The sequence below is a fragment of the Mustela nigripes genome, chromosome 4, assembly GCF_022355385.1.
Source record: "Mustela nigripes isolate SB6536 chromosome 4, MUSNIG.SB6536, whole genome shotgun sequence".
NCBI lineage: Eukaryota > Metazoa > Chordata > Mammalia > Carnivora > Mustelidae > Mustela > Mustela nigripes.
The window spans coordinates 134,679,527-134,698,427 of NC_081560.1; the positions used below are offsets into that span (position 1 = coordinate 134,679,527).

The 18,901-nt window shown below is 37.3% G+C and overlaps 1 protein-coding gene across 4 annotated transcripts in view; it reads right to left on the reverse strand.

Moving 5' to 3' along the window:
- Positions 1-18,901, reverse strand: part of HERC4 (HECT and RLD domain containing E3 ubiquitin protein ligase 4) — a 122,803-nt gene that overhangs the window by 54,284 nt on the left and 49,618 nt on the right. For all 4 annotated transcript variants that reach the window (XM_059397531.1, XM_059397532.1, XM_059397533.1 and 1 more), the window contains 2 exons: positions 18,579-18,709; positions 13,021-13,181 (listed from right to left, as the gene is read on the reverse strand). In XM_059397531.1, the coding sequence (XP_059253514.1) occupies positions 13,021-13,181; positions 18,579-18,709 (292 nt within the window). The remainder of the gene's footprint in view (positions 1-13,020; positions 13,182-18,578; positions 18,710-18,901) is intronic.

An 18,901-nucleotide genomic window follows, 5' to 3' on the forward strand; every position in this document is an offset into this window, starting at 1 on the left:
TAAGTGTCTCACTGTTTTCCTCACCAATATGTATGAGCACTTTGGATATTCTGGCTAATTAATCTTAGGCTGTATTTGCTACAACCATTTTTCTTTTTTCTTTAAGATTTTATTTATTTATTTGACAGAGATCACAAGTAGGCAGAGAGGCAGGCAGAGAGAGAGGAAGAGAAGCAGGTTCCCTGCCAAGCAGAGAGCCTGATGCAGCACTTGATCCCAGGACCCAGGGATCATGACCTGAGCCGAAGGCAGATGCTTTAACCCACTTAGCCACCCAGTCACCTCTACAACCATTTTTCTTAAATAATAACTTAATTTTGATTCACACAAGATTTGTTTCTCCATTTAATCAAACGTATTTCATTGCCATAATGCTGAGAAAGGCTTTCCCATTTCATGTGTTTTTGTTTTTAAGTAATCAATACACCCAACGTGGGGCTCCAATTCACAGCCCTGATATCAAGAGTCCCATACTCTTTTGACTGGGGCAGCGATGAACCCCAAGGCTTTTCCTATGTTTGAATCAGAGAATTATTTTAAGAACTTTCTAACATTTTTTTTTTTTAAGATTTTATTTATTTATTTATTTATTTGATAGAGGAGACACAGAAAGAGAGGGAACACAAGCAGGAGGAAAAAGAGAGGCAGGCTTCCTGCCAAGCAGGGAGCCTAATGTAGGGCTGGATCCCAGGACCCAGAGATCAAGAGGTGAGCCCAAGGCAGATGCTTAACGACTGAGCCACCCAGGTGCCCCAGAACTTTTTAACATTTAATTCTTTAATCCCTTTATAACTTAGTATACACTATTAGGTTACCATTTAAACTGACCTTTTCTCCCCAATTTTCATGTGTTGAGTAATTCTCCTCCCTTCTCAGATTAGTGATGCCTTGTTTTAAAAAGTTTTGAAAAGGCACTACCTCTTCCACCCATAACCACAATGCTAAAAATCCGACACTCTTCTCCAACAAAGTGTTCTCTCAAGGTCCTTCTCAATATATATCTCCAAGAACCATTACCAACCAACTAGAGTTTGTACTTGAAATAAAACTTACATACAATACCTACATGGAATTCCCCTCTCCCTGGACTTTCCATTAAATTCAATGTATATCTGAATATCTATGTATATACCAATTATCTGATTTGTTAGTTTTATGTAGTATATACTGTCCTATCTAGAAGGGCTATTTCACACTCTTCTTTGCTCTTTACAAAATACTTTTTACATTGTCAGAAAAAATTGTTAAGACTTTGAAACAGGTCTCCCTGCCCACCAATACTAAGCCCTGAGGACCCTTTAGGAATCTCTCCACCTGAAAGGTATTACTGAACTATTTACTATTCTGTAAATTGTACTTCTATTTAGGAGCAGTACTAACAGAAAGATACAACTATATACGTGCTTTTCTTTTTTTAAGATTTTATTTACTTACCTGAGAGAAAGCGTGAATACAAGCAGGGGGAATGGCAGAGGGAGGCAGGCTCCCCACTGAGCAGGAAGCCCAACATACATTCAATCCCAGGACCCTGAGATCATGATGGGCTCAGAAAGCAGACACTTAATCAACTAAGCCACCCAAGTGCCCATGAATGTGCTTTTGATTTACAAGGAAAAAGGAGTACTTTTTGATGGTCTCTGAATTCTTTTATACTTTTAGGACATTCAGGACCCCAAACAGCTTCTTAAACAGAGTTTAAGAGGTTAAAAAGCACCAATACTATATTAGAATTTAAAGTTAAGGAAAAAAAAAAAAGCTTTCTTTTATCTTTTTAAAGATTTTATCTGCCGAGAGAGACTATGGGCACGCAAGCAGGGGTAGCAGCAGTCAGAGGGAAAAGCAGGCTCTCTGCTGAGCAAGGAGCCTGATGTGAGACTTGATCCCAGAACCCTGGGATCATGACCTGAGCTGAAGGGAGACACTTAACCAACTGAGCCACCCAGGTGTTCCCACCCCCCACCCCCACCCCCCACCCCCACACTTTTAAAAAAGATTTATTTTAGAGAGAGAGGAAGCACACAGAGCTGGGGGAGATGCAGAGGAGTGAATCTTCAAGCAGATTCCCCTCTAAAGCATGGAACCCATTGCAGGGCTCAATTCCAGGACCCTGAGATCATGACTTGAGCCAAAATCAAGAGTTGGATACTTGATCAACTGAGCCACCCAGCACCTCTAAAACTACGAAAATTAAAAATTTTTTTTTTCAAAAATTTAAAATACTGATTCAATTTAAAAATGAGCAATAATGAACATAATACATGTTAACAAAGAGAACATAATAATACGAAAGTCATTTTGATTTCATGGACCCTCTGAGACAACACCACTATCCTGATGGAAGTCTGTTTGTTTTAGAACATGAAAGAATATAAATGAAGACAATGTAGCAAGTGAATTTTATTTGTCTTGGTTTATATTTTGTTCTGAAAGAAGCTATAAAATGTATTAACATCTTAGCAAAGTCATTCAATTTTGAAGAGTGTGCTTCCATGGTTTAATGATTAATGCCTTCACCTATGATAAAATATTATTCTTTACTTTTTTATGTAATCTGATAGAGAATATTCTGTGTCTTATTAGAATAATCTTTGATGTTTTATGTTGACTTTGTTTTCATTATTTAAGGAGGGAAAAAAAAACAAATGGTCCTCAGTTTTGGAAGAACTAAAAGTTCTTTTCAATCTTACTACCCTCCACATTTATTCTGCAATCTTTCACTGTCACTTTGGTAAAATAAGTAACCAAGTATTGTTTCTAACATCAATAGTTGTATCTTAATAAAGTGCTCAAATCTCCTCTCATGATTTCTTTGATTTTTGCCTTCCTATTATGGGTTTCAATTGTTTCCCCAAAATTCACATGTTGAAGTCTTAATCCCCAATAACTTAGAATATAACTGTATTTAGAGACAGGCTTTAAAGAGGAGATGAAGGTAGAATGAACTTGTTAGGGTACTTGGTGGTGTCCTTATTATAAGAGGAAGAGACATCAGCAATGCAAACACACAAAGAAAAAGCCATGTGAGAACACAGAAAAAGGCAACCATCGCAAGCCAAAGAGAGGCCTCAGAAGAAACCAAAACTCCTAACATGACACCTTTATCATGGACTTCTAGCCTCTAGAACGGTGAGAAAATAAATTTCTGTTGTATAAAGGCAGTCAGTCTGTGGTATTTTTTTATGGCAGCTCTAGCAAATGAACAACATGATTCGCAAAATCATATCCTAAATATAGGAAAACGAAAATTCTAAAATGCCTTTTACGCATCTGTGAAAATATCTTTGATATTTTCCAGAGAGGCTTGGATAATTATAAAAGTTATTCTTTTAATATGTAAGAAGAGATGCTAGAAATAATTAGCTTTGTTTGATGTGTTACTATTTCAAGAGTTGCATGGGAAGAATTGTCAAATCAGAAGAGACACTTAATCTTCCCTAAGTTAAATGTATATGGTGAAATGTAATTAATACAAACATTTCAAAAATTGTCTGTCTTATGATAAGTCCCTGGAGATTTGTCAATATCCTTGTTTTTCATATTTTTAAATGTGAAGTAAAGCACTACTCAATACTCTTATGAAATTGTTTTTATTTTCCTATACTTATCAAAGTCTAATTGGTTCTAATTTCAGTTATTAACTGTTATTTTAAACGTTTTATGGTATATTCTTACTGCTTTAATTCATATCTAGTATCTTCTTGGTTGCAAATGGGATGTATTTCAGATTTACTATGAAGTCATAAAAAATACTGATTTTTTTGTCAGGTGAAATCTCTTTACTTGATATTCTTAGTGTTATTCCTGGTACATTAGGTCTCAGGATTATCATGTTATATCTTAACAGTTTTTCATCTATAAAGAGTTACAAAAAAAAAAAGAGTTACAGTCCTCTGTATTTATGAGTCAGATGTTAAGAGTCACTGTCTTCTATGAAAACAAGCTTAATCATCATTTTTAGAAATGTGTTCTGAATGCCACAGACACATCCAAATATCCCTGTCAGCTGTATTATTCTTATAATGAACCCTCTTCAGATCTTTCCATTTGACAATTATCAGCAATAAACTAGTCACAGTCAGAGACTAGTCTCTGTCATCTATTGATTTTACTCTAATGCTTATTTGAAATCTCTCCTATAAACTCTGGAATAAGCCCGAGTTTGCATTTTCAAAAAAGAAGGACATCTCAGAGGCATGCAAAAAGAACTGTACTGTGTATATGAAACCACTTATGCTTCATAGAATAGACACTCAGGCACAGGCCTCTGAGGAAACAGAACTCAGATAAAGAACAACTCACACTGGAATGGATGAACTGATGAAGAAAAATTTATTGTGGTTATTTGTTTAGAATAATGTTTAACTTTGTTTTAATGTTCTGTTTTTTGGATATATAAGGTAACTATCTGTTCTTCTTCTAAAGATATCTAATTCACAACAGTTTGGTAATTCTGCTTTGTTAAGCTGAAATGAAACATTTTATATTGGAACTTCCCTCTGCCTCACTTCAGCTTGTCAGTATCTCCTGGAGAGGAGTTTGTATCCCGGTCTGGCATCCCAGTTTCTGTGGCTGCTGCCTAGGAACACCTCTAGGTCACCCTCTAAGGTCACCTGGCTCTGGGACCCAGTGGGGTTTATGCTCACAGGTCTCACAGAACTTTATTCAACAGAAAGAGTTCTTAAACAGCTACCACCCCTAGGGTATAGCAAGAGACAACCGATAAAGATGTCCAATCTTTCTGTAAAAGTCCCATTAGCTTAGTTCCGTAGCTCTGGTCTGCGAAGCAGGCTTCTAATTGAACACAGGGCTAAGAGCCTACTGTAATCCTCCCCAGAGACCTCAGAGGGAGGGCCTTATCTCTGTGCTTTCCCTCTGCCACAATCTAGAGCACAATTACCTCCCACAGAGGAACCGTATAAACTTCTGGTGTCCTGGTTTTTGTGGCTGCCAAGCAGTGGATACCCCTTGAGTGCCCGGTTCTGATGGACTGCAGGATTTGCATTCCTGGGACAGGGGTCTCATGGGTTGTAACAATTAAAGAGAGTTCTTGGCTGGCTACCACCCCCCAGTCACAGCACAAACAGGAGACTGAATTATACCCCCATTCTTTCTGTGAAAAAGGTCTACTTGCATGTCCTGGAGCTTCAACCTTAGGGGCAGGATTCTGGTTTAGCATACATCTATCGACTTACTAAGGTGATCTCTGGGGACTAAGGCAAACAGATGTCATATTTGCCCTGTCCCTCTGCATTACTACAAGTCACTGCTATCTCCTGGAATGGAGCTTGGACCATTATTTGATGTCCTGATTTTCATGACTACCACCCAGGGGACCCCTCTAGGCTCTCTGGTGGCTAGTGGGACTTTCACTTGTGGTCCTACAGTACTGTATATATTTGCATACCTTAAAAGCTGCTACCTGAGTGTCTGGCTTCCAATCAACCTGAATCTAAGTGCTGTCTGAGATCCTCCCATTTGGGACTCCCATAGGCCTTGGCACACCCTCAATTACTGGGAGCCACAAAAAATAAAAGACTTCTTGGACAATCACAAAGGTTTGAGAAACAACCAAAACCTAGGGCAGTTAAACTATATTACAAAGCTATAATAATGAAAACAGTATAGTATTGGCATAAAAACAGACACTTAGATCAATGAAACAGAATAGAGAAACCAGAAATAAACCCACAAATACATGGCCAATTTATAACAAAGGAGCCACAAATATATAATGGGAAAAGGACAATCTCTTAATAGATGGTGTTGGAAAACTGGAAGGCCACATGCGAAAGAATGAAACTGGACAACTATCTTACCCCATAAACACAAACGAACTCAAAACAGATTAAAGACTCGAACATTAAGACCTCAATCATAAAACTCCTGGAAGAAAACAAAAGCAGTAGTTGACATCAGTCTTAGAGATGATTTTTTGGGTTTGACACCAAAAGGAAAGACAAGAAAAACTAAAACTCTTCTGCATAGCAAAGGATACCATCAACAAAATGAAAAGGCAACCTGAGGGATGGAAGAAAGTATTTACAAATAATGTATGTGATAAGGGGTTAAATATCCAAAATAAATACAGAATGCATAAAAACAATCTGATTAAAAATGGACAGAAAATCTGAATAAACATTTCTCCAAGGAAGATATACAGATGACCAACAGGAATATGAAAAGGTGCTCAACGTCACTCATCATTAGAGAAAAGCAAATCAAAACCACACAGAGATATCACCTGTAAGACTGGCTACTCTTAAAAACACAAGAAATAACAAGCGCTGGTGAAAATGTGGAGTAAAGGGAACCTTTGTGCACTGTTGGTGAGAATGTAAATTAGTATAGCCAACTACAGAAAATGATATGATGGAGATTCCTTAAAAAGTTAAAAATAGAATTACCATGTGATCCAGCAATTCTACTTCTGTGTATTTATCCAAAGAAAATGAAAAACAAAACAAAAAAACTTGAGACTATATGCACCCCTACATTTCCTGCAGCATTATTTCCAATACCCAAGACATGGAAGCAACCTAAGTATCCACTGATAGATGAATGGTTAAAGAAAATGTGACACACACACGCACACACACACACACACACCACACACACACACACACACACACACAGGAATATTATTTAGTCATAAAAAAGAATGAAATCTTGCTACTTGTTACAATATGTATGAGCCTTGAGGGTATTAGCTTAAGTGAAATAACTCAGAGATAGGCAAATACTGTATGATCTCATTTACTTCTATGTGGAATCTTAAGGGTGAAAAAAGCTCATAGATATAGGGAACAAATCAGTGGTTGCCAGAGGTAAGGCTTGTGGTAGGGTAGACAAGATGGGTGTAGGGGGTCAAAAGGTATACATCTGGACACAGATCCACACAGAAAGAGAATGCCATGTGAAGATGAAGGCAGTGATCTACTTGCCAGGAAATGCCAAAGACTGCCAGCAAACCACCAGAGGCTAGGAGAGACACATGGAACAGAGGATCCCTTATACCCCTCACAACAAAGTAACCCTGGGATGCCTGGATGGCTCAGGTGCCTAAGTGTTTTTGGCTCAGATCATGATCTCATGTCAGGCTCTCTGCTTCTCTCTCTCCCTCTATGCAACCCCCCGCCAACTGTGCTCCTGCGTGCTTTATCTCAAATAAGTATATAAAATCATTAAAAAGAGAAAGAAGAAGCAGCCCTGCTTTTTCTTGGATTTCTAGCCTCCAGAACTGAGTCAATAAATTTGTGTTGTTCAAGTTACCCAGTCTGTGGTATTTTGTTACAGCTGTCCTAGAACACTAACACAGCTGTCCAAACATTATACCTTCTAAAGAAAGGTCTGCTCTGTGCCAAGCTCCAAGGGCATAATTCCAAAGTCTGGAATAAGAATGTTTTTGTTCACCTGTGATCTTGAGGCCACAACAGACAGATTATGCTAACAATGTGATTTATGGTGGGGGCCATGGACTTCACCTCTGAAGGAACCAAGGAAATTCATATTTAATGGGCTGCCTGGGTGGTTCAGTCAGCTGAACGTATGACTCTCTAGGTTTCGGCTCAGGTCATGATCTCATGAGTTACAAGATCAAGCCCCATGTCAGGCTCTGTCCTCAGTGGGGAGTCTGCTTGAAGACTCTTTCCCTTTGCCTCCTACCCCACTCACTCACTCTCTCTCTCTGAAATAAATCTTAAAAATATATATATTCACATTTAGCTAGTTTTTAATCTACACAGCCTTAGTATAGTGCAAAATAATTATCAACCCTTATATATATGATACACATATATGCAATTTGTGGTAAAATAAACACAAAATTTCCCATTTTAACCATTTAAATTGTATAATTCAGTGGCATTAAGTACATTCAAAATGTCCATCTATCAATTATTCATCTCCAGAAAGTTTTCACTGACACAATCAGAAACTCTAGGGAGGGGTTAAGATAGTGGAGGGGTAGGGTGATGGTAAGTTTGTCTCCTTCCTCAAATACAGCTAGATAAGTACAAATCATTCCGTACACCCAAGAAATCAATGAGAAGCCTTAGAGAACAAAGCTGCACATCTATAAACAGAAAAAATGACCAATGGAAGGTAGAACTGTGGAGAGCTGATTCATGGGAGAAAAAAGGCACCAGCACTGCACAGGGGAGGGAGCCCTAGTGGTGGAGTGGGTAGTAAGAGAAAAGGGGAGAGGGAAAGAGTTTGTTGGTGGGGGGGAGGGAGCAGTGAACACACACACATAGGACTGTACAAGAAAACTGTTCCCCAAAACCACTGACTGGAAAAAAGGAAAGAGTTTCAATACTGCCAGTTGTTTTTGTTTTTTTTTATTTTTTTTTTTTTAAAGATTTTATTTATTTATTTGTCAGAGAGAAAGCGAGCGAGATCGAGCACAGGCAGACAGAGTGGAAGGCAGAGTCAGAGGGAGAAGCAGGCTCCCTGCTGAGCAGAGAGCCCGATGCGGGACTCGATCCCAGGACGCTGGGATCATGACCTGAGCCGAAGGCAGCTGCTTAACCAACTGAGCCACCCAGGCGTCCCTGTTTTTGTTTTTTTTTAAAGATTTATTTATTTGGCAGAAATCACAAGTAGGCAGAGAAGCAGGCAGAGAGAGAGGAGGAAGCAGGCTCCACGCCGAGCTGAGAGCCCAGTGCGGGGCTCGATCCCAAGACCCCGGGATCATAACCTGAGCTGAAGGCACAGGCTTTAACCCACTGAGCCACCCAGGTGCCCCTTCCTTTATTTTTTAAATCAAAAAAATTTTATTTTATTTTGCTTTATTTATATTTATTTATTTATTATTATTATTTTTAAAGATTTTATTTATCTATTTGACAGAGAGAGAGAGATCACAAGTAGGCAGAGAGGCAGGCAGAGAGAAAGGGGGAAGCAGCTCCCTGCCTAGCAGAGCGCCTGATGCAGGGCCCGATCCAGGACCCTGAGATCATGACCTGAGCTGAAGGCAGGGGCCCAACCCACTGAGCCACCCAGGCGCCCCTATTTTTATTTATTTTATTTATTTATCCCAAAAGAACAAACAGGAAGAAGTGATGGCCAGGGATTTAAGCAATACAGAGAGAAGTAAGATGTCTGAACCAGAATTTAAAACAATTATAAGGATACTAGCTGGACTTGAAAAAAGCATAGAAGACACTAGAGAATCCCTTACTACAGAGATAAAAAAGCTAAAACCTAGTCAAGCTGAAATTAAAAATGCTATAGCTGACAGCAAACCCAAATGGATGCCATAACAATGAAGATATATAAAGCAAAGGAATGAATCAGTGATGCTGAAGATAAAATTACAGAAAACAATGAAGCTGAGGAGGAAAACAAAGATGATGGATCACAAAGGTAGACTTAGGGAACTCTGACTTATTAAAACATAGTTAACATTCATATCATAGGAGTCCCAGAATGATGAAAAGATAGAAGGGGCAGAAAGTTTATTTGAGCAAATTACAGCTGAACACTTCCCCTTAAGTAATCTGGTGAAGGACACAGACCTCAAAATCCAAGAAGCATGGAGAAATCCCATTAAATTCAACAAAAGCCAGCCATCGCCAGGGGTACCATAATCAAACTCACAAAATACACAAACAAGGAAAGAATTCTGAAAGCAGCTAGGGGGAAAAGAAAGTCCTTAAGCTACAAGGGAAGACAGATCAGGATCACAGATCTGTCACAGTAACTTGGCAGGCCGGAAGAGAATGCCAGGATTTATTCATTTATTTATTTATTTATTTTTAAATTTTTATTTATTTATTTGAGAGAGAGAGTGAGTGAGAGAGAACGTGAGAGGGGAGAGGGTGAGAGGGAGAAGCAGACTCCCTACTGAGCAGGGAGCCCCATGTGGGACTCCATACTGGGACCCTGGGATCATGACCTGAGCCGAAGGCAAAGGCTCAACAAATAAGCCACGCAGGCAGCCGACAGGATATATTTAAAGTGTTGAAAGGGAAAAAAAGTGCAGCCAAGAATATTTTATCCTGAAAGGTTATATCATTCAGAAAAGAAGGAAAGATGAAGAGTTTCCCAGACAAACAAAAACTAAAGGAATTCATGACCACTTAACTAACCATGCAAGAATATTAAGGTGGGGGCGGAGGCCTGGTTGGCTCAGTGGGTTAAAGCCTCTGCCTTCGGCTCAGGTCATGATCCCAGGGTCCTAGGATCAAGCCCCACGTCGGGCTCTCTGCTCAGTGGGGAGCCTGCTTCCTCCTCTCTCTCTCTGCCTGCCTCTCTGCCTACTTGTGATCTGTCTGTCAAATAAATAAATAAAAATCTTAAAAAAAAAGAAAGAAAGAAAGAAATATTAAGGGGGACTCTCCAGGGGGAAAAAACCACCAAAAGCAACAAAAAAGAAAGGAACACAGAACATCATCAGAAACACCAACATTACAGGTAACACAATGACACAAAATTTGTATTTTTTAATAATGACTCTGAATGTAAATAACTAAATGCTCTAATCAGAAGACACAGGGTATCAGAATGCATTAAAAAAACCAATACCCATCTATATGCTGCCTATAAGAGTCTCATTTTAGACCTAAAGATGCAATCAGAAATTCTGTTCCCATTAAACAATCCCTCTGTTCTCCCCTCCCCTGCCAAGGCCCTGGTAACCACTATTCTACTTTCTGTCTCTATACATTTGACTGTTCCAGGTACCTCACATAAGACCAGTCATATGATATATTGTCCTTTTGTGAGTAGCTCTTTTGACTTACCATATTATTTGCAAGGTTCATCCATGTGGTATCACATATTAAAATTTTACTCCTTTTTATGGCTAATTTTCAACTACATGCACATACCACATTTTTTTTCCATCTACTCATCTGCTGATGGACACTTGAGTTGTTCACACTTTTGGCTACTGTGAATCTACAAATTTCTGATGAAACTAAACTTCAGCAACACAACTAATTTTAAAATTCCATTTCCTAAATGAAACAAGAGGAAACAGAGAGGGAGACAAACTGTAAGAGAGGAATAATGTCAGGAAACAAACTGAGGGTTCCTGGAGTGGAGGAGGGTGGGATGGATGGGGCAGCTGGGTGATGAACACTGGGGAGGGTATATGTTGTGTACACTGTATACTGTGTAAGACTTTTGAATCACAGACCTATACTCCTGAAACAAATAACACACTATATGTTAATTTAAAAATTCCATTTCCTTTCTCATTTGAATGCAAATAATCTCAAGGTACAGTTTCAAGGGTAACAAAATGCACCCCTAACTGACTAAACTTCACAAACAAAAATACATGATTCCCTACAATATTCATGCTCCTTTAAGAAACTATATGAAAGAAACTAATATAATAAATCACCAACATGCCACTAAGGACACAAGAACAGTATTACTAAAATAAATGCATGTTCTAAAGTTAAGAGTGACTGGAAGAAAATGAAGGCATATACTAAATACAAAATGAAACAAAAGCAAGACAAAATAGTATCACAGGCTGACCTTTGCTATATAAAAGCAGAACTGAAATAGCCTTTTAGTTACCAAAAAAAAAAAATCTTCAAGGTCATTCATAAAAAGTTATGGATCTTTTCAAATATCAATCTTCACTGTATGCTCATCACTAAATAAAATCTTGACAGAATACACAATTCAAAGAAAAATCTCTAAGGAAATCAGACATAGTAAAATAAACAGGAAGAAAATTCTGAGAATTAGTTTAGGATGATAAAGGAAATATACATATTTGGAAATATATGTATTTTTTAAAAGCATATTTTATCTTTTTAAAAAATATTTTACTTATTTGAGAGACAGTGAAAGAGAGCACGAGCGGGGTGAGGGGCAGAAGGAGAAGCAGGCTCTCTGCTAAGCAGGGAGCTCATTGCAGGGCTCAATCCTGGGACTCCAGGATCCTGATCTGAGCCAAAGGCAGACATTTAACTGACCGAGCCACCCAGGCACCCTTACCCCCTTATATTGCAGCCTGTTAAAAAAGTAAATGAGAAAACCACATTCAAATGTTTCAAACTCTTTAGGAAATTAATACCAATTAAAAAATAACCAGATCTACTGAAAATAATAGAAAATAAAAATAAATAAATCACAGATGGGGCTAAAGCAGTAGGGATAGGAAAACAAATTTTAAAAATTTCATACCTTAAGTAGGGAATATATTCACATGATTCAAATTTCAAAAAAAAAAAAAAACTGTCATGTATCTTAAAGTCCTGTATATACTCAAATAAATTGAAAGCAGGGTCTTCAAGGGATATCTGTACGCCCATGTTTACATGATTCACAACAGTCACAAAAGGTGAAAACAATCCAATGTCCACAAGAAGTTAGGAGACAAACAAAATATGGTATATAAGTACAATAAAATGTTATGTAGCCTTTTTTAAAGAGAAAGGAAATCCTGACACATGCTACAGAATGGATAAACCGAAAGGACATTATGCTAAAATTATGAAGTCAGTCACAAAAAGACAAATACTGTATGATTCCACTTACATGAGGTACCTAGAGCCAAGTCAAATACATAGACACCAAATGTAGAATGGTATTTGCCTGCCAGTGGGAGGAGTGAATGCAGAGTTGCTGTTTAATGAATACAAAGTTCTAGTTTTGTAAGATGAAAAGAGTTCTGGAGACTAGGGTTGTTCAACAATGTGAATGTTCTGAACACTACTGAACTATACACCTTAAATGGTTAAGTTCATAAATTTTATGTTATGTGTATCCTACACAAGACAAAAATACTTCTGCCCAATGGCATCTAGCCACAGTCCAGTTCCCATGTGCCCAGCCCTCTGAAACCAATTTTACTACTTTATCATGAGTTTTCTTATGCATAAATAAGCAAGTATAGACAAATGAAGCAAATGCATACACTATTCTGTATCTTGGTATTTTCATTAAACAATGTAGTTTGGAACTGTTTCCTGTCAAACACAGAAAACTTCATCATTTAAGAGCAACATTTTACTAACTTTAACTTGTACAGCAAAGCTTTAATATAACAAAACTTACCAGTATCTGGTGGACACTGCCCATTATAAGGGAACCAATTTCCTTTCACAGTGAAAGGACTTTTCCTGTTGCTTGTTGAACCAGTTCCTAGCTGCCCGTTACCACCAAGTCCAAAAGAATAAATTCGTCCTGATGAAGGAACAAAAGCAGAAGTGTGCTGCCTAGAGTAAAATGATAGAAAATCTGACTTAATGTTACCTTCCAAACAATTTACATTTAGAAAAGCATACAATAATTAACTGATGTAATTTTTTCTCTTCAAAAATACATTAACAAAACCTTTACAGTTCTAAAATTTTCTGTATAAACTAGTTATTAAAAGTCTTACTCTACACTGAATAAATTTTCTACTACAAAGGCAGGCTGCATAAGCATGACCCCAAAATTTTCTACAACTGTTCAAATTTAAAAAGGCTCAGACCTATAGTGGAATTCCTAATAAGAGATAATTCAGTACAAGGGGTAGCATCTAACTATATTGTCCAAGTTCTCCCCTTTCCTTCCCTATAAAATTCTAGCTTAAAGCATCTATAAGGATCCACCTCTGGACACCAATCATAAGTTTTATAGTAAGAAGTGGGCAAGTAATCCAGTACCAATCAGAAGACTGAGGGGGGTGTGTGTGTGTATATAATAAAACAATGCATAAATATATAAAATAAAACAATGTTTCCTTTTTCTTTTCTTTTCTTTTTTTTTAAAGATTTTATTTATTTATTTGTCATAGAGAGAGAAGCGAGAGCAAGCACAGGCAGACAGAGTGGCAGGCAGAGGCAGAGGGAGAAGCAGGCTCCCTGCCAAGCAAGGAGCCCGATGTGGGACTCGATCCCAGGACGCCGGGATCATGACCTGAGCCTAAGGCAGCCGCTTAACCAACTGAGCCACCCAGGCATCCCCAGTGTTTCCTTTTTCTAAAGGAACTGTTTAAAGCCACTAAGTTTTAGGGTGGTTTGATAATGTATTACCTACACTGGCAAATTCTTTCAGGGCACCTTCAAAGTCAGTTCAAACAAATACAAATAGTTTTGAAAACAAATAGTTTTCAGATTTCTTTGCTTTTCCCTGTGGCATTCCCTTCAGTTCCTGGCAAACTAACCTGTTATTTAAAAGGGGTTTTGAGTCAAAGGGGTCTTTAAGTTATCTAGTCTGCCATGTTACTGAAAATCTAAGTAGAATCTAAGAACTGTCCTAAGTCCCCTCTAAAGAGATTTCCAGAGGTTAAAGGGCTGATGCTTTTTCCCCTTTTAATGTCTTTTTTCCCCTTCTGAGAGTCAGAAATTTAAGATCTAGAATATTCAAAAGTAATTCTATATACAAAGGAATTTAAAAAGTCACTGTGCATGCCCAAGAAGAGGTGCGGGCTCAGAAAAGATAGGTGCCTAGGTGGCTTAGTTGTTTAAGTGTCTTGCCTTTGGCTCTGGAATCAAGCTCCTCATTGGGCTCCCTGCTCAGCAGGGAGCCTGCTTCTCCCTTTCCTGCTCCCCTTGCTTGTGCATGCTCTCTTTCTCCTTATCAAATAAATAATCTTAAAAAAAAAAAAAAGAAAGAAAGAAAGAAAGAAAGAAAAGAAAAGACCCAAGAAGACCTTATGTTTACACCTCAAAGGCTTATGTGTCCCTGCCACAGAGATAACCTATGACAATCAGGAAAAGAAAATCAGCAACCCTGGAAAAAGTATCTGATGTCCAGAGCTATACATTATTAGAGTCAAATGTCCAGTTTAAAAGAAAAAAAAATCATAGGACTTACAAAGAAATTGGGATGTCTGGCTTATTTAAAGGAAAACAAAATTAACCAACACAGGTAAACAAATGATACAGCCACTTTAAAAGGCAATTTGATGGTTTCTTACAAAACTAAACATACTCCTACAATAAGATCTGCAAATCATGCTCCTTGTTATTTATCCAAAAAGTCAAAAAGTTGTGACCCACGAAAAACTGCACACAGACATTTTTAGTTGTTTTATTCATAATTGCCAAGCCTAGGAAACAAACAACATATTCTTCAGAAGGGAAATGCTTACATCCAGACAATAAAATACTATTCGGTGCTAAAAAGAAATCAGTGATTAAGCCATCAAAAATGAAGGGACCATAAGTGCAAATTACCAAGCAAAAGAAGCCAATCGGCAAAGGCTACATACTTTATGATATTCCAACTTTATAGTGTTCTGAAGAAGGCAAAACTAAGAGTATAAAGATCAGTGATAGCCACAGGTTAGGTAGGTGGAAAGGATGAACAGGAGGATCACAGAGGAATTTTATAGCAATGAAATTACTCTATGTAATACTATGATGGTAGATACATGTCATTATACATTTCTCTGAACCCACAGAATGTACAACACCAAGAGTGAACCCTAATGTAAACTATGTTTATCTGATAATGATTTGACAATGTAAATTCATTAACTGGAACAAATACACCACTTTGGTGGAGAATGTTGATAATAGAAGAGCCTATGCATATGTAGGTGCAAGTACAATGGAAATCTCTGTATCTTCTACTTAATTTTGCTGTGAACCTAAAACTTCCATAAAAAATAAAGTCTATTAAAAAAAAAAAAACCCCAAACTGGGCACCTGGGTGGCTCAACCGGTTAAGCATCCAACTCTTGGTTTTAGCTCAGGCTATGGTCTCAGGGTCGTGAGATCAATGCCATGTTGGGCTCTGTGCTCAGCTCAGAGTCTGCTTAACATTCTCTCTCTCCCTCTGCCCCTGCTCCCACTCTCTCTCTCAAATAAATAAAATCTTTGAAAAACGAAAACAAAAAACCAACAGAAACTATCCCCAAGAAAGACCAGAGGGAAAATCTTAACAGGTAAAAACTAAAATAATTATCTTAAAAATGTTCAAATAACTAAAGGAAGACAAGAAAGTCAAGAAAACAATATATAAACAAAACGGAAATATCAATAAAGGAACAGAAAGCCTAAAAACAAATCAAAGAGAAACTGTGGAGATGAAAAGTACAGTAATTAAAATGAAAAACTCACTAGAGAGATTCAAAAGCAGATCTGAGCAGGCAGAAAAAGAAATGAGGGAATTAGAAGTCTCAGAAAGAAAAAAGATTGAAGAAAAGTTGAAGAGAACCTAAGGGACCTACAGGATATCAAATGGACCAATACAGGTAGGTACCGTGGGAATGCCAAAATGTAAAAAAAAAATAAAGGGAAAGATCAAAGATATAATGGCCCCAAACTTCCCAAATTTGAAGAAAGACATAAGCATCCAAGAAACTCAATGAATTTCAACAGGATGAACTAAAGAGACCTGCACCTAGATATATTACACTCTGTCCAAAGATAAAGAAAGAAATCTGATAGCATCAAGGGAGAAGTGACTTGTCACACACCTAAAGGATCCTTAATAAGATTATGAGATTTCTCACCAGAAACTCTGGAGGTCAGAATGGACTAGACTAACACAATCAAAGTGCTTAAAGAAATAAACTATCAACCAAGAATCGAATGTCTGGCAAACTATCCTTTCAAAGTGAGGGAGGAATTAAGATTTTATTATAATTAAGACTTATAATTAAGATTTATATATAAACAAAAGCTAAGGGAGTTGGTTATCTATATACTAATAATGAATAATCCAAAAAGAAATTTAAAAGACATGATGAAAACTACAAGAAAATTACTGAAACAAATTAAAGACATAAATGAAAAGATAGCTCCTATTCTATGGCTTGGAAGACTTAATATTGTTAAGATGTCAATACTTCCCAAAGTGATCTACAGATTTAATTCAATCTGTCTCAAATCATGGAAACAAATTCAAATCATGATTAAGTAACACTATTTACCCAGGAGATCAGTACCCAAAAACCTGGCAGTAACAGGATGAGTTAAATAATTATATATGCACATAACTGAATAAAACACAGCAATGAGATCTAATGAAGGCAAACCACAGCTTCACAGATACAGATAATCAATCAAACAAGTTAACATGTTATAAGAAAGTCACCGAAGACTACCTACAGTATGATTTCAAGTATCTGAAGTTAACAGCTGGCAAAACTGAACCATATATATATATCTATATCTATATCTATATATATATACATACACACATACACATACACACACACACACACATACATACATACAATTTTGGGGGGGGCATATTATATAGGGATATCTACTACATAGAAAAAACTAAGCCCCCAGAAATGAAACCCGTGAGGTCACATTCCATGTCTGTTTCAAACTGAATATGTTCTTAAAAAAATAAAATATTTTTTTCCTATGGAAAAAAAAAAAAAACTAAGCTAAGTGGTCAAAACTTAGTCAAAGTACATTTTGTTTTTTGGAAGTCTATCTAATTTAGTCCACCAAAGGTGAAGCTCAATTTCAACACTGTGACTCCTATTTACTCTCAAGAACTGGGAACCAGTATTCCAATTCAATTTTTACCAATAACTAATTTTATGTGTTAAATAATTAACTGCTCAATTTTCTCATTCTTTACACTAAAAATAGGTGGATGGAACACCTGGGTGGCTCAGTGATTAAGCGTCTGCCTTCAGCTCAGGTCATGATCCTGAGGATCGAGCCCTACTGGGCTCCCTGCTCTGCGGGAAGCCTGCTTCTCCGTCTCCCACTCCCCCTGCTCGTGCTCCCTCTCTGGCTGTCTCTCTCACTCTGTCAAATAAATGAAAATCTTAAAAAAAAAAAAAAAAAGAAATGGAAAAGAAAAAAAAAAAAAAGATGATCTGTACTTGCTCTTCAAGTGTGATGCTATATACAATGTACTACTACATATTCATTATTAATATCTTGCCCCACCCAGTTAAATTTGTTTCAAATATAGAAAAGTAAAATAATCAGTAGAAAAGGTATTTCTCCTGTTAACTATTACTCCTCAGGAGCAAATTAGGCATTTAGAGAAGAAAGTTTGTATCTTAGATTCCTTAATTGCTAACAATTAAAAAAAAATCCCTACTTCCAGCTAGGAACTAGTTATCTTCCAGTAATCTGAAAAATGACTGACAGAAAGGGAAAAAGGAAAGACACCCCATTATGTTCTTCAGGCTTTCTGGAAACAAGGAATTATTCCTTTGGCCATATTTATGCAAATCCACAAGAAAGGTTAAACTGTAGACATCAAGGGGACAGGCCCTATTCAAATAGGAATGCCCCGCAAATGTTACCATGGCAAAATGAAGTCTACAATGTTACCAAGCATGCTGCTGGCATTGCTGTAAATAAACTAAGGCAAGATTCTTTTTGTTAGAAAATTTCTGTGCATGCTGAAAACATTAAACGCTCTGAGAGCCAAGACAGAGCTTCCTGAAACATGTAAAGGCAAACGATCAGACAAAAAGGAAGCCAAAGAAAAAAGTACCTGAATTCAACTGAAGTACCAGCCTGCTCCACCCAAAGAAGTACACTTTGTGAGAACCAAACTAGAACCTGCTCCCTATAAATTTATGACCAGGTAAGTGTAAAAAAAAAAAAATAAAAGACCTCTGGACTGTTAAAAAAAAAAAAATCCTAAATAATTGTGTTATGGAGACTAAGATACTCTCTTATATAACAGTTTACCTTCCACAAGCAATCTGAGTGACAATGCTTCCCATAAGTTCAAAAACTTTCCTTGGGTTTATTTCATGACTGGTAGAGTTATGACCCAATTGACCATACCCTCCAGCTCCAAAAGTAAACACTCCACCTTCCTAAAAAAAAAAAAAAAGAGAGAGAAAAGACAAAACCCTTTATCATTAGAAGGCCTTATCAAAGAAAATAATCTTTAAGAAAACAGGTTAATCTTAATATATGCAGTCAATTTTTCTCTTCTATTGTCTCTGCAATTTAACAGACAACAGCTGACTTTTCAGGGTAGAATCCCTTAAACCTAAGAGAAGTGC